This window comes from Charadrius vociferus, unplaced genomic scaffold (assembly GCF_000708025.1).
Source record: "Charadrius vociferus isolate BGI_N301 unplaced genomic scaffold, ASM70802v2 scaffold406, whole genome shotgun sequence".
NCBI classification, from domain to species: domain Eukaryota; kingdom Metazoa; phylum Chordata; class Aves; order Charadriiformes; family Charadriidae; genus Charadrius; species Charadrius vociferus.
In genome coordinates, this window is record NW_009648948.1 from 1,564,517 (window position 1) to 1,588,789 (window position 24,273).

A 24,273-nucleotide genomic window follows, 5' to 3' on the forward strand; every position below is an offset into this window, starting at 1 on the left:
GTTCTTTGGGAAGTACTTCTGGTCGGATATAGAGGATCAAACCCCACAAGGCTACGCAGAAACAAAGAACCGAAGTGCCTAATTTCCTAAGGAAAATACCATATAAATACCACAATTGTAGCAGGTGGATACCAAAAGGTCACATTTTGAAACACTGAGATGATGAGCACATCATGCTAGGAAGCAGTAGGAGTACATTGTTTTTTCAACCACCTAATCCCTGCGAAGGTCCCTGAAGCTGTAGAATCCTGAAAGAATATAAAGGATCTGAATGACGCTCATTACCATTAGGGACTCTTTGCCACCAACCTCCCTGGCTACCTTGTGCACACAGATCCATTATTAGTGAAAGCAGATTTGAAACTAACGGCGAGAGAATCTCCTTATTTTTCTTCCTCTTGAGAATTCATTAGGTTTTAGCATTGTCTAGAAAAGCCCCATATTTAATGAACACCACCTGCAGTGCTTGTTTATTCAAAATTGTATTAGCTATTTAATGTATTGAAATGTTCACGTATACACTAGTTATTTAAACATTCAGACAAGAAGTCATGCTAGCCTTTAATATTAGGGAACCACAGTACAGAAGACTTCACAAGATGACAAAGAGAGCGCAAAAATGCTGCTTTTGAAGCAAAGTGCATTACAAATGGATTAAATTAAAATCTTCTGCAAATATACTTTCTAAACAAACCACAAAATAAATACCTGTATCACTCACAGTGAAACATCTTTTTAAGGAATAATTAACAATATTGTGATGTATCAATAAAGTGTAAAGGTTAGACAAATACCTTCTTCTCCTTGGACTGGCTCCTCCAAGAGCAATTCGGTCATACATTCCCAGTCTTTCAACAGTTCTTGAGAGCTCTCCCACAAACTGTCCACCAAATAGGCTGCATGTTCATGCAACTAGAAAATCCAAAGCAACCATCAGTACAGCATCCTGGTACAAGCAGCAGTTCTTCATCTTTCGCAATCATTTGGCCACGGAGAGCGTCCTGGGCATGTACTCTTAATGTTAGTTGGAAAGAAAATTCAGAAACTAACTCTGGAAGGTCTTCTTCTAACTGAATGATACAACTGCACGACAATGGGGCTATGTTTTAATAGAGAATGGAATAAAACCAAATTGAGCTTCTTTTCCATAAAGCAACTTGTCTGTGAAAAATCTTTCTCAGACTTTTGACCTAGAAGCTGTAAACTTACCTTTCCTCACTTTCTTACTACATTATAAAAAGAAGACATGGTTGGACACGAGATAGAGTTGTAATACATTTGTTTTGAACAGGCATTTATTTTTCATACATGCTGCTACACGCTCAGAAAACAGCAGCAGAAATCCTACTGATGTCAGGGGGTATAGAATTAACATTAACTGCAAAAAATGTTTTTATGTCAATTAACACAACTGTTGTAAGTGAGAAAAATAATCCATAGACCTCTACTCATTTCTAAACTGATCTTTAATCTTTATAAAAAAGTAACAAGCACAATATGCAGTTCTGATTTGCTTGCCAGACATGGGACTGATTCCTTAACTGGGAAACATCTAATACTGTAGGGAAGGAGGTGTCAGTACATTTACCCACTATTCTGACAGCTTTGAGCAAAATGTCATGTGTCACAGAGCTTACCGAAGCTTGTCACAGGTTTCCCTGTTCCTTCTTCTGAACACACCCCGTCAGATTGCAGTTCTTACACCTTCTAGTCCTATGCAGATGGAAACTCCCAATTCTATAACTCGTTATTAAAACTGGAACCCTAATATTTTACTTTGTTTCTAACAGCTCCCTCAAAAACAGCAATAGCAAAAACTGGCCCTGAGAGACAAGCGATCTCGGGGAGCAGCCCATGGCTTGCATGGGGAGGCACTTTGCTGATAGTGGTTTTGGGAGCAAACCTGAGTTTCTTTCCACCTCCTCAGAAGGACAGACAAGCTTAACATTAGTTAACTCCTAATCACACACACTCAGATTTAAGGTATTTTCACCAGAAAATACAATGATCTATTACAGTCTAAGTTTTTACTAAGCTGGAACTAAAAATACATTCAGATAGCAGATTGAAGGCTTACACAGGTAGCAACATTTCATCCAGACTTAACTTTTAGGTTTAGAAGGTGTTTCTAAAAAATGTTAACACTGTACCTAAATGTTATCCTTCCTTCTCAGCATCTCTGATTGTGTCTCTTTTCATTCTCACCGTCAAATCTCTTGTTCGAAACTTCGTAACAATACCCGATTGCAATACATTTCCTTTTGCTTTTTACACAAAATACATTACCCTCCCTTCTGTGGAGAAACACTTCTGCCATTCCTTTCTTTCAGTCTTCTTTTGCCATCTATTTATTACCGAATCAAATGTCTCATTTTTAAACCTTTCCCCCTCTTATCTTCAGAGCATCCCGTATCTTTTACCTTCTCAAGTTTTCCTCCACTCCACTGCCATTCCCCCACCTGAATTACTGTTAGCATGTCTACCATAAAAAGTCCCACATATGCTGTGTCTATAGCCATAAACTATGGGCACAATCCCATCCTAAATGTATTCAAACACTAAATGTCATCGTATGTACGCCTGCAGTCTCCATCCTCCAGCATTTTCAAGATGCAACTGCATCGAGCCCTGAACAACCTCATCTAATCTCACAGCTGACTGTGCTTTGAGCTAAAGACCCTCAGGTCCTTTCCACTCAGAATTACTCTACGATTCTAATCATAATTTGAGATATTACCTAATTTTTGTTCCTTTCTGGTTCAAATTACTTTACTCCATAAAGAGTAACTCCAGAGGTATACATGTGAGGAGTCACATGGATGGTTATCTTAAAAAAAGAGCCAGTTACATTTCTATGTAGCAATGAATCCTGGTAGCCACCATACTACCAGCAATGCGGTACTGAGTACAGTGGGTACACGCAAGAGCAAAATAAACCACGAAGATGATTTTGAGCTGAATTTGCTTCATGGGCAAGGAAATGGGGGGCGGGGGAAAGGGCATACAGTGTTTCTGAAATTATGAAAAAAAGGAAAAGAAAGACAACTTGTTACTATATGTTGATAAATCACTACTTAAGTTTTAGGCTTTATTAAAAATGTAAAGGTTAAAAATGAATTTTTTACCTCACTTTCAAGAAAGAAAAGAACCAACATTCTAATAAGGTTTCCATTTGGACTATTTCGCCCCCTTCTCTTTGCTAGAGCCTCTTCAGCTTGGGGATCATGTCTGCTGAACAGTCTAAAAATAAGCAAAAGGAGCTATCATGTTTATCAAAACAAATCTCATTTCTGCAATAATATGATGAGCATTCATTCTTGATATAGCAGATTTGTTCATAAAACACAGTGCAAGTATCTCAAGCTATTTCTTTCAGGGGAAAGAGGGCACGACCTCTGCCTGTCTGAAGAGGTGAATTTATCTTCAGTCTTCAAGTTCACAGGGCTGGAAGAATTTCACACAGGAAAAAGCTCTCCAAAACATATTTATATTGAAAGATTTAGACAAATATATAAAACTGTGCAAAATTTGTACAGTTTGCATTTTTTACTTACCAATTCTTACAATGGTGGTAGCACTTACTACAGTAGAGCCTTAGGAACTAAGGTTGTTATCTTCACTTTGGTCACACTGACTGGGATATGATACAAACTTGACATCCCATTAAACAACCAACCTCAGGTACCAGTAGCAGCACAGAGGACAAAGAAAACTACCAGTCAATTATTTGGTGGGTTTTTCGGTAAATTATACATTCTGCATTGAGTTCCCTGGTACATGGCTAAGTCGGAACTACTCTCAATGCTCAAATTTGCACGCTTAAAGAGATCTCAGATGTGCCTGCATTGCAGTTACAGCAAAGATTGTTTTACTTTGAGAAGTGTGAAATACGTTCCTTGCTTTTACAGTGGAACTGCAGTCACAAAGCTAATTAGAAATGTGAAACACAGCATTAGATTTCACTACTATAATTCACTGAAAAGAGGAGGATGAGTTACACACAAATGTATTTTAAAGACATCACCTCTTCCCCCCTGCTTATCTTAATAGATAAAAAATGAGAACCTCTGCAGGTGCTGAAATATCTTAAAGCATGCACCTCAGGGTTGAGCCAGTGATCCTCTGTATTATTTGCTTTCCTTTGCTAACTACAGAGAGAAAGTCTAATGACTAGCTTACACATAGAAAGTGATATTTAAATGTATAAAATTAGGTGAGATAAATCCCACCTCAAGAAGTTTCTACCTTATTTAAATGGCACACCAGCTCTTATGTGTTAGCAGAAACCAAAAGAAAACGAGCGTTAGGAATGGGGCAATTTTCTCTCAGTGCTGTTTACCTTGAGACATTCATAGAACGCAGCATACTACCTTGTGGTAAAGAAAAGTTAGGATGAAGATTTGTCTTTACACTAAGTGCACTAAGGTGCAGGTACATCTTCATGTGCCTGAGGCATTTTTCAAAATTTTTTTGTCCCATGTTGATTAACAAAGGAATTTCAGTGTATGTTTTTAAAAAGAACCTAACCCTTTCCTGTAACTTGTAAAATGTCTTGTAGGGAACTAAATGTAAATGAATTTTGTAAATTAATTCCTTGAAACAGACAATGCCTGATCACAAAGATGGAATCCCAGATATCCACCAATGAAAGCTTACAATTACAGCATGAACTTCTAAATCACTAATAAAACACAGAAAATTAGAACACTGGCAAAGGACAACTGATGTTTTTAGGTAATTTCTTCTATCGCATATCTTGGCATGAAAAATTAGGTAACCTGCATGCTGATATAAATACTTTAGAAATATATTAAAGAATTCTAATGTCACGACCCATGAGGGGAAAAAATAAAATTACTGCTAAAGGACTTTTAACTACAAACACTAAAATGAAAGGGTTAATTACTATGTGGCAATGTCCTGGTCATAGTTACTGATGCGGTATGATTCACTTCCATGGAAAAGCTAGTTCATATCCTTTGGCATATGTTCCTTTGGGTTCATGAAAGATGTAACCACTGTGTATTGTATTTTTAGGGGAAGTCAGTGAGTTTAGAAACAAATTTCTTCATTATTGCTACAGAAAAACCTCTCAAGTTCACAATTTTGAAATAAACTGGTTTAAAACTTCGTAAAAGTCATGACTGCCTATCAGGTACACCATCAGGGATGTATAGGCCCTATGTATATTAGAGCAACAGTAATTCAGCAAAAGCTACAGGATTAGAGGTTTATGCAGCCTTTGTATATTTAGCCTTTGAGGAGTTAGGAAAAGTTATCTGAATTGTAGAGCAATAAAAATGTAAATTCAGTTTCTTCAGTCTTTAGGTCTTGAATTTAAACAAGAGAATGAGTCTCTGTTTTAAATTAAATACCTGATTTGCTAAATTGGGACATTTCATTCTACTGCTTCTTTGCCTTTTGGTCTTCCCTCTACTAGGAAGCATTCACAAAGGTGGTTGTATTCCAGGGCAACTGAAAACTTACTTTTTGTGAAGGAATTCTCCAGCTGCTACTGCAACAGGCCGGTGTGCTGAATACACTAAGTGATAAACATTCTCACAGTCTTCATTCGACAGGGCTTCTTCGCTTCCACTGAAAGAGTCAGAAAGTAACACCTGAACTAAAACAAATGTTTAATTTCAATCCTCTCACCTCGCATGACTTTTGACAGCTACGTGATTGATTTCCTTTATATAAAATCTTGAATGGCTGAACACCGACTTCAAGGATCTTTGGTTCAATTTCCAAATACAGAGATATTTAAAGGGCCTCTAAGACTGGAAGTTTGTCTGATTTCCTTCTCCCAGTTGTATCAATTTATACATAAAATAGTATTATGAAAAAAATGCCATCACTGCTTACAAATCTTGCCCTGCTTAATTACTTAGACCATCACACTAACTACAATGCACGTATTGCAACATGCCAAACACTCATTATCAAACACTATTAAATTAAAAACCTAGAACGTTACACGAGGAAAATGTAATTGCTTGCTTAAACTTATTTACTTATATAGCAACGTCTGTTTGCTTTCAAAGCTTTTAATTTTTAAAGTGTTCAAATCTGGGACAGGGAAAACCTGCTTCAGCCTCCTGGCCTACTCCATTCTCAGGAGTTAAGTAGAAAACCAAACCAGATTACCCACAAAGTGTGGACACAGACCAAGCGCTCTGCATCCATCAATCAAATCAATACACAGTCACTTCAGGATTGAATCATGGTGTCCATTTAGTATTACAATAATGCTGAGACAATAAATTGTCTGACACTTTTACAGTAGTTATTTTGCTGACTAGATATAGACTTCATTTTCAACATGAAGGAATTGAATCCGATCATACCCTGCTGTGCTGGATGAAAGGTGATGAAAAGTTTATTTTCTACAATTATCTATTGACAAGAACAAGCCACCTTTTACCCTTGTCTTAACATAGTCAAGTTTCTGCAGTTTCTGAGCTCAAGGCAGATTTTATGTTTGAGTTTTCTGAAACACAGAAAAACTTCCATTTTGCAGCAGTATTCTTGAAAAATGCTAAGAGCTATGGAACAATTATATTCCATCAATGATATCAAAATATCACCACTGTTGCATACAGGAATATTACTTCCCTCCTTGTTTAATCAGCATTCATCAGAAACATTTGCATATCGGGACTCTATACATCACTTAGCTTGATATTACAAATAATTTTTAATTGGTCATTCCCCATCATGATTGTTCATGCCATCTTTCTTGAGTTCCTGCCTGCCAGAATAGTGCCCTGTGCTGTTCAATGTGACCCATATTCTTCCGGTACTAAATGCATTTAGCTATGTTTTCATCATGCAACCAAAAAGAAAACAGGACAGGGAAAAAAAAAAGGTAATTTTTGACTTAAAATCTTACTGCATTCCCAAACGTTGCTAATAATGTAGGGAATAGATGTGTTCTACATCTCATTTGTGATCGTATTTGGTTTTGCTTTAAAATTTGCTTTAAAAATATAACAGTAGATACAGGATTTCCTTTCTTCCTAATATTACAGGTGTAAAATCTGTAAAACAGTGACCCACAAATAAAAAAAGAAATGAAGTCCAGACTTCTTTACTAAGAGAAAAAGCTAGTCTAATCTTTCATCCAAATTCTGCACGTCCAAAAACGTTCTTCAAAGTGGAGACACTGGGTATAAAGTACGATGCAGTAATTCTATGCATCTGTTCGTAAACCAGATTTTCTTTAACATAGGTTTTAATGTATATATAATAAAAGCTTAGCAGTGCTCCTCCAGCAGGGAAGCCACTGCACTTCTGTAAGAAGCAGCTGGGGGCCTGGAAGCATGTCTCCTATGTCTCCTCCTGCATGGGCAAGTGTTTAAGATTGCCAACTACCACCGTCACCTCCGCATAACCCAAACAAGAGTGCTGAAGCCAACGTCTTTTCCCTGTCAGCTTATTTACCAGATGGCTCTCTTTTCAGCTGTGTCAGGTAACCAACACTCCTAAGACTGGATCTTTGCTTAGTTACTGCCAGAGTTATTTCAGCAAATGTAATGCACAGACACTCGCTTTGGGGAGGACAATCATTTTGCCCTTGGCAAAAGGTACAAATGCCCTTTGGCGTTCTTCCACAAGAATGGATGCACTAATAGTCTCAATACATCAACACTTTTTTAAACTTTGCCCGTTTCCATGAGATGGAATATCTTATTTTATCTTCATGACCATATTATTACATATTCAGTTCAACTTCATACTAAGTGTAAAGTAACAGATTCACTTCGTTACACAAGCAAAGACAAGTCAATTAAATATTACTGGCTTAGCTAACTTTCAAAGGGAAGATACTGGTTTTGAAAAATACTCACTGAAGTATTAACGTGACTAATCGAATGGCTTCCACAGCGACATCATATTCCTTATCAAGTGTCATTGATACAATGCGATCCTGAAAAGGAATTTTATTATAGTGACAAAACAGAAAGACACAAGCAGCTATCAGATGAAGAACTCTGTAGATTATAAATAAATACTCTTGGGGAGAAAGATCTTTCAACTAGACACATGAAATCCCTTTTAATATTATTCAACCATTTAACGTACGTTTTTGGAAGCTGTGTGCTATATGCACAATGGAACAACAGGCAAGTACACAGGATGGGAATAAGTGCTTAACAAACAGCCCTTATTCCTGTGTGTTTTCCAGGAAACAAGCAAACAGACTTTGGAGTAGAAGCATTGTTCTGGAATGGTCTTATTTAATACTTTTTTTCCTCAAAAGGAATGTACTTGGGTTGGCCAACAGCAGAAAATTTGCCCCACTTTATCCCCCTGAAAACAAATAATTTTAGGGCAATTAATGCTGCATATATGCGTATTTAGAAATACTGTGAAGAAAACCGCACCTGAATATATGCATCTGCACATTGCCTATAAAGCTATGCCCTTTATATCTTGCTTATCAAGAATTAGGATTTGGCTTTGTATTTTCCTATACTCTTTCTAGCGGAGACAAGCACACCAATTTCCAATCTAATGTAATGATTTTATAACTTCTAAGGACCCTGCAGTTACAAGAAGTCTCCTAAGGGTTTCTTTCTCCTTAGTTTCAGTTTTTGTGATTAGTGGATGTTGTCCTCCCTATCTGGGGAGAATTTCTATCCATCCATAAAAATGCAATATGTCTTGATGTTCTTTGCTTGACTGATCAAGTTAATGAAAAGAAATGGGGCCATCTTAAAATAAAACTTGATTTCTCTGGCTTGACCTGCTTCAGGAAGGACTAGTTACTATATGACATCTTGGGATGTGAAAAAATAGAAGTCAGGGACTGAAAAAGAAACAAGGGAAGCGTTAGGAAACAACAGCAAAAGTCACGAAGAACAAATCAGGACAAAATAAAGGTGTTCACCTCTTTTCTCTACTATTTCCAGGCATTTAAAGGCTGAAGGTGAATATTAGGCAATTGATATTATTTCAATACTGCAATTTAGGAATAGGATGCAAGGAACACATTGTGGCTGTCTCAACAAAACCAGGTCTGTAGAGGTACTTTGTGTCACTACTACTGAATGCACCTCTATCAATCACCATTAAATTCCTGGGAAATTTGGTGCATTTAGCTGTTGTATCTAGACAGTTTCAGAGACCGTAAGAAGTCCACGAAGAGACTCAAACAGTGAAACAACTTTCCAAACAGGAAATTCTCTCTACGGACAAGACACAAAAAATTGCTGTTAATTTTTCCTACAGTCCTTGCCAAGAAACAACAACTAAGAGCAACATCATCAAGAGAAAGAACAGCCAGAGGTATTGATCTCAAAAGTTTCAGTGGAATTTCATATAGTCCCTCAAAGTGTATCTTAAACTCCAGGATACCACAGAGAGGGAACTAACTGCACATGAAGGAGTAAGCACACAAGTATAAAACTCCTTCTACATCTCTGAAAAAAAAAAAAAATGGAAGGAAGGGATCTTCTCTCCTGCTTACAGAGCAAGAGGTACTGTCTGAATTTGGAGTCCTTTTGGACTTTGCAACTGACTGATGTGACCATGTTTTCTTATCCAAAAAGACTGTTCTCTCCTCTCAATTTTTCCCCCAAACATCAGGCTTAAAATAAGAAGCATGGATGCTTCATTTCTTATTTTCTGCCTTGGTGCCAGCATCTCTGTGTGATGGCACCTGCCAGCCAGGCACTAAGAGCCTTGAAAACAAGACCTGAACACCTCTGGATGGTGTAACTTCTGCGATTTACTAAGTTACAAACCCCAGCTGCTCAATCTGCTTTGACAGAAATTTCTTGTACCACTGTACAGCAGTAGAATAGGACACAGTCCTGTATTTATAACTTGAAATGTTAATTTTCACTATGACGATCAGTTTGCAATTATGCATTAGGCCATGAACAAGGCTGGCTGAAAAGCAAATTTATCTCCTTTTGCCTCCCAGGCCATGGAGACAGCACTCTCCTGCAAAGGGTCAGGGATGAGGGTCAGGAATTAAACAGCTGCACCTAAATCTGTCAGTGTCTTGACTTCAGCACTGACTGCAAAAGAGCTAATTCACGTTTTCTCTATACGGCTTCAGTTAATGCTTGTATTGGACAGGGCTTCTTGATGGAAAACAAAATCTCCTCTTTGATGGACAAACATTTCTTTGATGGAGAAAGCTTATTTTCTAGCACATTACCTACTCCTAGAAACACAAACGCATCTTTTCCTTTGGAGAAGTGACATTATCAGATCCTTGCCACAGCTATCTGGAAGGTGGTGAAATATTAACAGCTCAGTACAAGTCATTCTGGATCAAATTAATTTATACTTTAAACAGCGGGAAGATCTCTAGAGAGATTTCTCTTGACAGTTTGAATGGATTGAGCTGAATACCAGCTGAACTGTGCAGGTCGATTAAAGTCTGATGAGGAAATATAAATAAGCAGCCATTGGAACTGAGAATGGCATTTAGGGTCAATTATTTTTCAGGGGCTGGTGGCAGAGTTTGTGGTGGCAAGACATTAAGGTAATGTATCACAGATTCAAAAAGCATTAATTTGAAACTTTGCTTCATCCTGGTGCCAGAGGCCACATCCCTGTCAGCACAGCTGTAAATCCAAGTGCAGCATTTGGGCAATGCCAGCTTTTTGTTCTCTAGATGTGGCTGAAACTGAAACTGATAAATCATCACGTTAAACGTATCTGCTGTCTAGGCTCACAGAGACTTTTAACTCACCTTTTCCCTAATTTATTTCATAATGATACAAACTTCTATAGTAAAAACAGCTTTAACAGAACAGAAGATAAATGAGGATTCCTAACAGGGTTCCCTTTCATGTGAAACTTTTTGACAGAAATGAAAATTCCTTGAGCCATTCTAAACCAAGAAGCAATGCACAGGCTAACCTATCTTCTAACAAAAAAGAATAAAAATTGTCTGTACTGTGAAAAAAAAAACCCAGGAGCAAGTATTCGGAGGTTTCATGCTCCCATAGTTTTTTGAAGTACATTATGGAGTAACTATTTCTCAAAGTGCCTCCAATTGTCCTGAAAAGTTTTACTGGTGGATAGGACAGGTTCAGACTCAAAGCAGCATTTTCTCTTACAAATTATAGGAGGCTAAGAGAGAAGCATCCAGCTCATTTTCTAGTAAAAAGAAGAAGATACACAGACCATGAGAGTTTTAGTGGCCTATTTTTGAAATAAATCAAATTACAGAAGCAGTAAATCTGTAAGTCTGCACAGATGGCACAAGAAAAGCAGCAGAGTCAGAGGGTTCATTTTTCTGGAGAGTTGATTAGTACGTCTGGTTGTCCTGAGATGATCATAGAATGGTTCGGGTTGGAAGGGACTTTAAAGACCATCTCGTTCCAACCCCCCTGCCCTGGGCAGGGACACCTCCCACCAGCCCAGGTTGCTCCAAGCCCCGTCCAACCTGGCCTTGAACTCCTCCAGGGATGGGGCAGCCACAGCTTCTCGGGGCAACCTGCCCCCGGGGCTCACCACCCTCAGAGCAAAGAATTTCTTCCTCATATCTAATCTAGATCTCCCCTCTTCCAGTTTAAAACCATTCACCCTCATCCTATGGCTCCCCTGCCTGATCAAGAGTCCCTCCCCAGCTCTCCTGGAACCCTTTTAGGTACTGAAAGGGGCTCTGAGGTCTCCCCGGAGCCTTCTCTTCTCCAGGCTGAACACCCCCACCTCTCTCAGCCTGTCCTCCCAGCAGAGCCCTCGGAGCATCTTCCTGATAAGCAAGCCAGACTTAAGGAGGTGTTACAGAAGTAGTCTGAGGTCTGAACCTGTTTGCCAGGTACTCTTCTATGAGAGGAAACTTTGCCTTTACTGCAATAGTCCCAGAAACTGACTTTATAAAATTAGAAGAATACAGGCCCTCAAGTGATCTCACAAAATGATCTAGGTTCATCTCCTCCTTTAAAGTCAAATATATCTAGTTCATTCTAGATATAGAATGAACCTAAAAATCTCAAATGAAGGAGATAAAGAGCCTATTCTATTATGTAACTATCTCTTTGGACAAAAAGCCTTCCTTAATACCTAGACTTTAGTGCAGTCTAAGCATCTTTTTTTCCTTCATCTCTAGTGAATGTTGTAAAAAGGCTGATTACCAATGTGGTTTTATGAACCGTTTACATACAGGGAAGATATGACAAATTTTCTATATTTTGTGCTTTCCTAGATCAAACTGGAGGAGTCACTATTAACTGCAATGACAGGCAAAACCAGTGAAGCAGTATAAAGTCTACAATGAGAAGTTTAAGTCTCGTGCACAGTACTTATTTACAAGTATTTAAGTCTCCACTTCTTTTCTAGACAGAATTTCTCATCGGCATTATAATAATGATTGAAGCAAAAATAAATTAAATTGTCTTTCCTTGGGGGAGTAACTTTTACCACAGTTCTGTGTTCTCCAGAACACAAAAGCGATGGCAAAAGGTGCCAACTGATGTGGTGACAGTGCCTGAAAGATTTCTTTGCAGAGGAACCAAACAGAAGCAATGACAGTATTTTTACACTCATCCCTCCAGCTACTTCACTTGTGAAATAAAGCAGTCATGCCACAGAGTGAATTAACAGCCACATTCTCATCAAGATAATAAACAAAAAGTCAGTGTGTTTGTGCTAGCAAAAATCCCATGAAATATTCCTCCAGCACTTATCTCTCAAACAGGACAATCATGCTCAGGGCTTTGTCTAAAAGCACAACGTAAACTCCTGTTCTGCAGCAAGGTATTGTAGAATACTGTGATACAGATCAAAGTACATCTTCCTCCAAACACAACAACATACTCAGCTAAAAATTTGTCTTACGAACAATCTTTTGTTACAGGCTGTTACTTCCAGATGTATTTTAGATTGCGTGAGACACCCAGTACAAATGCTTAAAATTCAACAAATCTAAAATTAAATAAGTACAAGCAGATTGAATAATGACAATATATAAACTATCAATAATACAAACAGATAAATAATCATCCTGGCCAAGCCTGAGAAATCTTACAAGATAAACACTGTAAAATGAATTTGGCTTCATCTCAGCATTCAGTAATACAGTTTTACTACTGCAGTTACAAGCCCTGTCACAAACAAATGAGTTTATTTTTGCATTTAATATACATGACTCAAAGACCGCAACAGGATGAGATAGATGAAACTTTTATTTTCTGTACTCCTTCCAAAAATTGTATTTCCTCTTACCTTGAATCTATTAGTGAACAGCTCCAGTTTTGGAAATAACTCTCTGTTGGTATACAGGCTCTGAAGAGCTTTCAAACACTTCAACCTCACTTCACCTTGCTAAATAAAACACACTAAGATTAGCTGATAGAATACCCTAATCAAATGCACATGAATATTAAATATGACCATATTGTAATTTGTTAAATGTACATTTAAAATTTTACGCAAATGAGTTACCAAAGCCAATTTGCAATTCAGCTAAAAACCAAAAACCACAGGCAGCTGCCTATAAACAATGTTAAATTTTCCCCCTATTTGCATATATAAAGACTTTAATGTGCCATCACTTAAACGTCTGTTACCGTTTCCCTTTCAAGTAACTCCACAAAAAGATAAAGAAGATAGCAAGAAAGTACAAAATAAAGATGTATGATCTCAAGTGGCTGGTGAAGGCAGTGTGGCTCTTTATCTTTAGGAAAGAGATGACAGGTAACCTCTGCCTGATACCTGGTGTTTACAGTCAAAGCACAAGTGCTCAAAATGACTGAGCATGGGCTGTGCACAGCCTACTCGAGCAACTCAGCCACCTCTGAGCACTCTCTTTCCTCTTCCCAGGAACAAAAGGAACACACTGGATTTATTATTTTGAAATGTTCTGCAGCCCTTCTCTCATCATAGAGCAGGCACAGACTGAGGGATGCAAAAGGCCCAAGTGACACCCCCGCCGTGGGGCGCAGGCTGCTGCCACAAGACCAGCGCGTCAATGCCACAGCGTGAGGAGCCCTCGGGAAGAAAAGCAGCTTGTGTCCGTCTATCTGAGCTCTTCTGGTGGCAGCAGCTCATTCCCAGCTGCTCTTTAGATGGGGATTGCTTTGACTTGGTGGGCTGAAAGCAGGAAATGTGGGTGGCACGAGACAGTGCCTATGGATCAAGGTTTGTCGCCTATAGGAACATTGATGATAAAGAGAACAGCTGGATCCCCCGGGCAAATGCACATCATCTGGCTGGCTGCAAATGTACAACTCAGCTCAGCTGCACAGTTTCGGCAAACTACGGATTCTTGATGAAAAATATTTGTAGATAGCAAAAAAGTTATAAACACAAATCTGCTCAAATGTAATCTGTAGAGTTCACTGCAGTGTGAACTTGCTTTTATGAAAGTGAGTACACTACCAAGTCAAAGGCCTTGAGCTGCTCAAGAACTAATACAAATTATTGAACTTTACAAATAAAACTCCATACCCAAAGGGCTTCATTTCTGAGCCTGTCTATTCTATAATCAAGTCTGTATTTTAAAAAAAACTGCTCAAGCTAAAAACTGAAAGAACATTCAGAGACTGACATAAAAACAGAAGCTAAAAATCCTTAAGCTTCTTTCCTCCTTCCCACCTATTTCAAAAATTGAAATAGAAGATAAAAGAAGGACAGAAGTTGAAAGGAGGATTTTCAGAAGAATTTTGAAGAACCTCTGAAGCAGCTCAGAAGAACCTTGAAGAACTATTGTTTCTGAGAAATCACCTCTTTCTATCTGTGAGGAGTCTCAGCACTCACGCTCTCTTCTAGGGATTGTTTTGACTACGATTGCAGAGAAAGTCAATGAAATTAAAATTATGTTTAAGGGATCAATCACAAGGTCTTTCAAGGTACAGAAAAGAACTTTATTAAGAAAAAAAATATATGGATGCAATCAACTGCTAAATAAGCACAGAGGAATGACGCTTGTCATTTTTCTTCTAATGGTACCTACATTGCAGTACCAGAAATGGCGTTTCCTCTGCGATGTGGCATTCAGGAAGGTCAGGATCTCTGGAGCCATCACTAATTATTAGAAGAGGACATAAGCCTCTTAAGGCCTTAGCTTATTTGGCCACAGAGGATCAGTATCAGTTTTGGCATACGACGAACACTACTGAGCAACAGTGAAGTAGCAGGCTGTTACAGCTCCACTGAGGACTGTCCTGCTTGTAGACGGACGGCTTGTTATTCAGCCAGCGCTGTAGTTCCAAAATGCAAAACTCTAAACTGGTTAGGTACAGAAAAAAAATCAGTGCCAACAGCACAAAGACTTGAGAGCTGTGCAGATAAGGTCTAGATTGCCCTGGGGTCCAAAGCCTCTTGTGGACTTCACCACATACGGTGGATCAATGGTCCCAGAGTGAAGTTCAGGCCTGATACTGAGGGTCTTTCTAAGTCTCAAGTGAGTAAATCAAACAAGGTAGATAGGAAGCAAACCTGTGAACATTTGATACTTGCATGGCCTGCCAGGAGACTGAAGCCAGATGCTAACAAAAGCATACCGATCCAGCCTGATATCCTCCCACTGCTCACCAGATCTGAGGCAGAAGACAAGCGAGTGCAGGAGCAGGTGAGGAAGAGAGGAAGGCTCTGTTACACCTGGTCCCTCTAGCTGAGGGCAAAGGCCCAGGAGACACAGAGGCAGTCCCTGAAAACGACTGCTTTTCTTGGCAGACGAGTGATAGAGGGCGGCTTTCTCTGATAGCAAAAAGGTCTGGTTTTTAAACTGTTGGTCAAGGATGGAATTCATCTCTTTGGAGAGGGAAGAGCCCCAACATGTCACCTTGCTAATCCTACTAAGAAGGTTTTAAAATAGAGTCAGCGGAGATTAGTGACAGGAACCCATGGGGAAGCATAAACAGCAAGGACCTGGACAAGAACTTAAGAAAGGCAAAAGTGAAGGCGTACATGGAAACGCAGCACTGAAGTGCAGAACGGAGGAACAGAAATGTCCCACAGACCATCAACATGCCAGACACGAGATGTTTCTTGAGTAACTATGAAAATCATTGAAGTAACATGAGCTTTTAACACCTCAAACACTTTTTTGGGGAAAGAAACGCAGCAGAAGTTTCCTGTCTAGCAAGGAAGTAAGCAGGTGGGAATGCTAAAGTTAGGGTAATTTCTAACACAGTGAGGCAGAGCAAGGACAGGAAGAGACTTAATTGACTAAGAGATGAACTTAGTTAACTGATGAATTAATTAGGAGGTCAAGCACAAGCGGAACACAAAAAAAATCCAGAAGAAAGATAAAATAAAAAAGGCCCGGGCACAGTATGGAGTGGACACAAGAGGTAATGAAGAAAACTTTCTGTAAATATCCTTGTAGCACAACAAAGAAAAGTTGTGCTTTGAAGGAAGAGGAAAAAAGTAATTGTCACTTTTTATGTGCACAGTGAGTAGAAAAAGAAATAATAAATTAAAATTACAACACAGACTATTTAGCTTATGCAAGGAAGAACTTTTTAGTGGCATAGTTAAGCACTCAAATACTACAGAAAGCTGTGGAAAACCCAGCAGAGGGTATTTTTTGAAAATATGTCTGACTGAGAAACACTGCGAATATACAGTGAATTTTGCCTTAAGCAGGAAGGGAATAAACAAAAATATTTCCCAGACTATATTTTAGCCAGATTTTCTGCAATTCTGAGCTGAAGATCATAGTATGAGTATGAGTCAACCTAAGGCAGCAAATATTTGCAACCTCGCAATACCTTTAATTCAGCTAAAGAAAATGAGCATCACTTTCCAGCTATTTTTGTGCTGTCACATCTATGTTTTACAGACAGAAAGAACATATCTGAAAGGAAAGCCTTGCCATTTTCTCAGTAAATAACGGACAAAATATTTGCATTATCAGCATTCTAACAACTAAGACCTTCCATTCTGAGTTTCATCTTCCAGAAAAATACACACACTCGTGGTTTCATCCAGTTTCTAATTGTGACACTTGATTATTGCAGAATCCTGAATTTATCCACACTGTCGTAGGTTCTATGCATGCCTCTTTCTCCAGTCTAATTATTCCCGTAATTCTCCTTCTCTCAAAACATTTTTAGATAATTATTTATATATTTTTATTTGTGTTATATGACATTCTTTTTCATGAATATGAGAATTGCTTTGCACTAATACTTAATTGTTAATGCTTTCTTTTATTTACAATTTGAAATTAGAACATAAACCAAAAAAATCAAATGTTTATCAACGCTGTTAAATGACAAACATTTATAATATTTTCCCTATTTTTGTTGAGATCACCTCAGAAGTCTCTGGAGGTTTTCAGCAAAAAATTGTTACCGCTGCTAATGAAGCAAAAAGCAATACATACACCTTTCATGCCAGCAGAGTGGGATAGTCTACATTTGTCTGGGAGAGTCTTGCTTTACTCAAAATTCTCTTTAATATGGCAGACCTGTGAAAAGGAACCCATCCTGATGGAAGCACAGGGCTCAAACCAACAATCTGTAACTGTTGTGTAAATCTCACGTGTTCTGCAGCCTAGCATCAAGCCAAATTAGATTCTTATTAATGTTCCGTACAGCTGGTACTTTTGAGTATTACTCTGCCATCTCCCAACGCGAACCAGACTTCCTGTAACATCCAGGGACACCACAGCTCCAGAAATGGCAGTGAAAGGTGCGCTGCTATGTGTCAGCTCACATGCCAGACGAAGGCTTGGATCACACAGAAACACAGTTTTAAGTAATTTTTTAAGTAGGTGGGTGGTCAAGAGAGACAGCAAAGCCATTTCTCTCTTTTCACACTTCATGATTCTTTTTTTGGATTTTTTCTTTTTTTTTCTTTTTTGGCAGCTAAGGGTATTCTGCTCTTTTTCAAAATGTATCAGCTTTGAATAGTAGATAATTAATGTGCTCAGCTCTTTGCCCTACCATATTTCTGCAGACTGCAATGTTTAGGGTTTTTTCTCATGTAGAAAAATTACTTAAATTACTGGGCATCTTCAATCCCACAGTTTATGGAATGACCATGATATTCTGTGTTGCATTTTGATGCTCTAGGGTGGTGTATTTTGAGGTAATCTGCTGCTTAATGACAGAAATAGTTACACTGCCAGAGAGAAACGGATGAAAACGTCCTGCAGCACATTAGTACCTATGGCAGGAGTAAGCAAGCTGTTGTGCCCTCTCTGCCCATGCCCACTCAATACCATTTATGAAGCTACTGTGTATCATCTAATGCAATTCTTTTATTTTCTCAAGCTTTCCCCAAACCATGGAAATTAGGGACTAAGGAGATGATATAGAAGTTAAACATTCAGAAGATTGGAAAAACTACAATTTCAGTTTCTACATAATATTAATAAAAACAAGTTCAATTTTTTCATCCTTTTAAGTTAGGATGCTGTCACCATGAGGTATTCAAATACCATCTGTTCCAGAGGACCCTGGGTTCATTCCTTTCACAGAAACAGACAGTAAGTAGAGGCATGCAGAGAAGCAAAAGTAATTTTCTTATGTGTTAGGAACTGGTTTAAGAACCATGATTGTCTAGGTATCTAGAAATGCAATTATGGTTCCAAAACAGTTCCAAGCATCAAGGAGGCAGGTGAAAATTAAGACTGGACAGTCTGCTTTAACACCTTTTTTATTTAAAGAGGTATTTTTACGTAATTATATTATAGTTTTAGATATTTTAAATTTATGCTCCCAGATCCGCAGCAATGAAAAAGATGCTTAAAAGGAGAGAAAGGCAGAACTAGAAATCCATATTCAAATGAGAAAACAATCTCATTTTTTTATAAAAAACCAAAAAGCCCTACAGACATTCATCTGAAAACTGGGAACGAGGAAGGATTAACATACAAAATATACAGATTTCCCAAATTAGAGAACTAAACTTCTGTATCCTACCTCTGAAAGACTACACTGGAGTTACTACAAACAAGTAGAAGAACTGTGTCTTCCCTGCAGTTTAACGTGTATGTCTTCTAAAGTAGAATATGAAACTGCCCATGAATCTCTTGCACTGCTGCCTCCTCTCTTTTTTGTAGTAGCAAGCTGCCATAGAAGTTAATCATTTCAGGGTGACTTCTGTTCATATGAAATGGAAATACTTTATGATTATTGCCTCAGCCTTTACTTTTTTTCAATATTTCAAGTACTGATCATAGCAAAAATTATTGCCTGATCAAAGCAAAGCAAAATCAAGAAACTTGGGTACTGGCTGGCAAGTTTTTCAAGTAGTGCCAATGATCCCTATTAAGGGATCTTGTACTTCTGGAGGGTTTGCATTTTTAATTGGCTCTTACTCCTTACTCTTGCCTTTTTTCAAGGTATTCTTCCCATTGCACTTCCTTCCTCCTTTCTGTGCCTCCCCAAATGTCTCTTTCTCTCCATTCTCTCCCTTTTCATCCTTTGACACATGGCTCACTTGCATCTGACTCTTCCTCTAGTCTACTTACAATCTGTGTCACTCTATATATTGAACATACACTACATCAATAAAAAATATCACATATCAATGTATATCAGGATATTAAACAGATTAGCTAGTGATTTAAAGACTGAGAATCCCAAGACACTTCTGAGGCCTGCAAGGATAAATATTACAAAGTAAGGAGAGGCAGGAGAGTAGCCCGATAGAATTCTTCTGTGTCTGGTCCAGATGGAAACCAATTTTTTTACCGTAACACTGCAATTTAAAATTTGTCTGATATGAAAGAACATAGTAATTTTAAAAAAGCTGAGGTAAAAATGTATGTTAAGGCTGCAGGCCAACGACTAGACCCTGGCCTGAAGTTAAGCTAAGTGAAGAGGATGTGCGAAACTATTGGACACGACATGAGAAATTGCTGGATGTGACAGACAGCAGTGTGAGAAGCTGACACCAGTCACAGGCAGTGCCGTGAGGAATGGCTGGATTTCACAGATGGTTAAAGGGAGTTATGTGAGAAACGGCTGGACTTCACAGACACCAGAAGGGGACTGAGAGCTGCGAAGCGCAACACTACTAGATTCAGCTCTGCCACTGGAAGTGCTACTTTGTGGCAATGTTCTGCTAGGATCAGAACATGTTCCAAAAAAATCCACTGCAATTATTCAAGGGATAATTTATTTCTAATTGAAAGCTCTCCACCATACCTAAAATCCCAGTCCTCCAACCTGAGCTGACCTCCCCACTGATTTGCTAACTTGAAGCAGTGATCTCCACCTCCTGAAGCATGTCTACTACTGAGGCAAACCAATGCTAAAAATGAGCTACACAGACGAAGCAGCAGCTCTGCCCCTCAAAGCACTGTGATGGCCATGTTTCCATTTCCAAGCTTTAATGACAGAAAGCGTAGTGTCTCTAGAGTAAACAGTGATCATAGCTGACTGTAGCAGTAAGCAGGACCTTCCTCCTGATCAAGTTTTATAACAATTAGATGTAATGTAAAAGTCTGAGGAAAATTTGTAAAGTAAAAGTTTGAGAACTACAGATTTAGAGAGGAAAGACATCACATATCTAGTCTCTAAACCAAACAGGATACTCTTTAACAAGTAAATTGTTTATCCAGGTCAAGGTAAGATGCAGCTCCTTTTCAGCTATAGCTAAAGCTTGAGAACCAGCAGCAGCTAACTTCCCTCCCTAGTGAAAGCAAACATCTTTCTAACTGATCTTGCTCAGACTTCAGCAGAAGAGTGACAGAGTCATATCCTCAATGTTAATATACTGTCCGGTTATTGAAGAAATCACCTTTTTAAAGAACCAGCGGCTAACTAACAGTTATGCAAGTCATCAGAATGAACTTGTAAACAAATTTTTTCCAGCAGCGCTCCTAGAAAAAAATAGTATTCTGAATCAGGATGCTGGAATTTAAGGAACGTTTCAACAGCGTAAGTACGTCTCATGTGCCTTCTTTGGACAATGTTAGCAAAAGAGTTTAGAGTAAAGCAAGTGTTTCTCGTGGTTTTGGTGAGAGTGGGAGGACGGTTAGTCCCAGTTGCTGCCTGGTGTACAAAAACCCCACACAGTCAGAAGTGCAAAGTCCTGTCCTCTTAGCATTAGGAATGGGCTGCACTTGGTGCAGGAACCGAGTGGTACCTAGGCCTTGTGCCACCCAGCAGAGGCATATTGTGGATACCATCTCACCACAAAGAACTGTGGTGAGACAGAAGAGGACCTCTGGATAGAAATCTTTTTGCTTCCACCTGGTGTTTCAACAATTTTTTCAAGAAAAATGAAAGAGAACCTTGAAGACATTCTTCAAGGTAAAAGGAACTTATGAGAATTCCACTGTGGAGCACAGTGATGTCTGTTGGGGACTCAGAGATGTTCTCTTTCCTCTAACTACTGGGCAATGTAAATGGAAGACACATCTGGAAATCTCCTTTTCATCCTGCTTCAGACACAAAGGTCCTCAGGGGCGATCTGACTTCTCTTTCTCTTGTAATCAGAAGAAAAGCACCATGGAAACATTTCTATTAAGATATTCTGGCAGAGACGGAAAACACAAAAAGCATATGAAGCAAGCGCCCAGCTTGAGACTACTGTATCCTAATTTAAGTGAATACCTTGAAATAAGCTGGCTGAAAGATAAATAACAGGCAAGAAAAAAAGAACAATCTCTTTACAAATAAAAGAGGATATCCTAAACATTTTTGGGTAGTATAACACCAGCTACCTACAGTATACTCTGCTATATACAATAATACACAATACTTACCCTGTCGTGTAGTGTCCAACCAACATATTTTAAATAACTATCATTCAGGAAGGCATCACTGTACATTTTCATCCAGACACCAATTTCTTCAATACAGACAGCTCTAATCTCAGCAATAGCATCACTAACAAGGAAAAAAGAAAAGATAAAGTATTAATGAGATTCTGGACACAAACCATTCACTTTTCATTCCCATTGCCCTAGCTATAATATTTTGCTTTTAGTTTTGATGAACTTTATGTAGGACCTGTCACTGTTCTCACTGCTGTCTCACTGATTTTCTGTTCCTTTACGTCCTTGAACTCACTAATCTATCTAATAATTTCAGTATTTCTACATTCAGATAATGCTATTTCCATTATCTCAAAAAATTCTCACCCTAGTTTGCTTTTTAGTTTATTATTCCACCTTTCACCTCCCTCTTTTCAAACAGAATTAAACCAGGTAAAAAAAATGCCTGGACGGCCGAGCCCAAAGAGTTGTGGTGAATGGAGTTAAATCCAGTCAGCGGCCAGTCACAAGTGGTGTTTCCCCAAGGCTTGGTATTGGGGCTGGTTCTCTCTAGTATTTTTATCAACGACCTGGACAAGGAGATCGAAAGCACCCTCAGTAAGTTTGCAGAGGACACCAAGTTGGTTGGGAGTGTCGATCTGCTTGAAAGTAGGAAGGTTCTACAGAGGGATCTGGACAGGCTGGATCGATGGGCCTCAGACAATGGTACAACATTGGTACAACAAAGGCTCAACAAAGCCAAGTGTTGGGTCCTGCACTTGGGTCGCAACAATCCCACGCAGCACTACAGGCTTGGGGAAGAGTGGCTGGAAAGCTGTCTGATGGAAAAGGACCTGGGGGTGTTGGTCAACAGCCGGCTGGATATTGAGCCAGCAGTGTGCCAAGGCAGCCAACAGCATCCTGGCTTCTAACAGAGATAGTGTGGCCAGCAGGACTAGGGAAGTGATCGTCCCCCTGTACTTGGCACTGGTGAGGCCCCCACTTCCAATACTTTGTTCAGTTTTGGGCCCCTCACTACAAGAAACACACTGAGGTGCTGGAGTGTGTCCAGAGAAGGACAACGGAGCGGGTGAGGGATCTGGAGCACAGGTCTGATGAGAAGCGGCTGAGGGAACTGGGGGTGTTCAGCCTGGAGAAGAGGAGGATGAGGGGAGACCTTACTGCTCTCTACAACTACCTGAAAGGAAGGTGTAGCGAGACGGGGATCTGTCTCTTCTCCCTAGTAATCAGCAACAGGACAAGAGGAAATGGCCTCAAGTTGTGCCAGGGGAGGTTTTGATTGGATATTAGGAAACATTTCTTCACTGAAAGGGTTATCAAGCATTGGAACAGGCTGCCCCGGGAAGTGGTAGAGTCACCATCCCTGGAGGTATTTAAAAAACATGTAGATGTGGTGCTTAAGGACATGGTTTAGTGATGGACCGGGCAGTGCTCAGTTAATGGTTGGACTCAATGATCTTAAGGGTCTTTTCCAACCTAAATAATTCTATACCTCTATGATTATGAATCCAAGCTACAAAACTCTTCTAGACAATCATTTCTGCAACATCGTCACTGACATTTGCTTAGCAGGCTTGACTCTCTCCAGCTAGAGGTGTAGAACAATTACAAGGTGGAAAAAGTTAGTTGGTTTAACCAAAGGAGCCTGCCAGAGGGGCAGAATGGAATTTGGTATGTAAACAGATCTTGCTTCATGCACTGCATGAAAGCCCCTGTAACAAAACCCAGAAGAATGTTTGCATTTCAACATGGTTTCTTCCAGTTTTCTTGCATTTTTCTACATTGTGACTGTGGCAAGTGATGGAAGAGGCAAAGACATATCTCAGGCAGACTTATCAGCTGCTTCTTGAGGAGGGGCAGCAGGAAACTCTGGAGAGATCATCTAAAGAGATCAGGGATGGAAATTATTTCAATCTGATTGGCACTTTCCTGCCTGACTGACATAGAGCATGGCATATTTACTAATAATGAACGACGGCTAAACAACGGGAAAAGGGATTGGGGCCATCTGGCCCTTTAGTAATTTCATCTCCGAGACATCTGTTACTACGAGAAATCGCTTGTGCCACTCCAGCTGGCACTGCTTCACAGTTCAAAATTTCAGCTGTAATAAGAGAGGAACATAAAGATCCACTGTACAGAAGAAGGGAATATCTGGTGCTTTCCAAACACCGGCCTTGCTTATAATTGAGACTCTTGTTCTGTATATTTATAAAAAAATTTTTGGAAAAGTAATAAACATCAATTTAATTCTAAAACAGCACCAACAGAACCCAAAAATGAAATCTAATTTATGAAAAAATCCCTCAAATTCCAAGCTTCAAGCACGAGAATAATTGCAAAATAAGAGAAACTGTATGTTTCCTAAAGTCTTCAATTTTACAAAATATAAATAAAATGCATTCTATCTTATGCTGAGGATACTTACTGCATCAGTTCATACACACAAACTAGTATAACAAAGCCTATGTACTTCCAACCTTCAAACTGGTCCAACTCAATAGGTGCCATCCTACTGTGTATGATCTTCCGGATACCAAGGTGAAAATCACAGTTCCTACATGAACGCAGCAAGCAACTGCAGTATCAGACATGCCTAGATGTGACACTTCTACAGTCAAGTC

General features: G+C 39.1%; 1 protein-coding gene across 2 annotated transcripts in view; it reads right to left on the bottom strand.

Annotated features, from left to right (window-relative positions):
- Nucleotides 1-24,273, bottom strand: part of STAG1 (stromal antigen 1) — a 151,121-nt gene that overhangs the window by 47,652 nt on the left and 79,196 nt on the right. For both annotated transcript variants that reach the window (XM_009887368.1, XM_009887367.1), the window contains exons 9-14: nucleotides 21,638-21,761; nucleotides 13,192-13,290; nucleotides 7,851-7,930; nucleotides 5,488-5,595; nucleotides 3,126-3,240; nucleotides 795-912 (exon numbers count right to left, since the gene is read on the bottom strand). In XM_009887368.1, coding sequence (XP_009885670.1) covers nucleotides 795-912; nucleotides 3,126-3,240; nucleotides 5,488-5,595; nucleotides 7,851-7,930; nucleotides 13,192-13,290; nucleotides 21,638-21,761 — 644 coding nt within the window. The remainder of the gene's footprint in view (nucleotides 1-794; nucleotides 913-3,125; nucleotides 3,241-5,487; nucleotides 5,596-7,850; nucleotides 7,931-13,191; nucleotides 13,291-21,637; nucleotides 21,762-24,273) is intronic.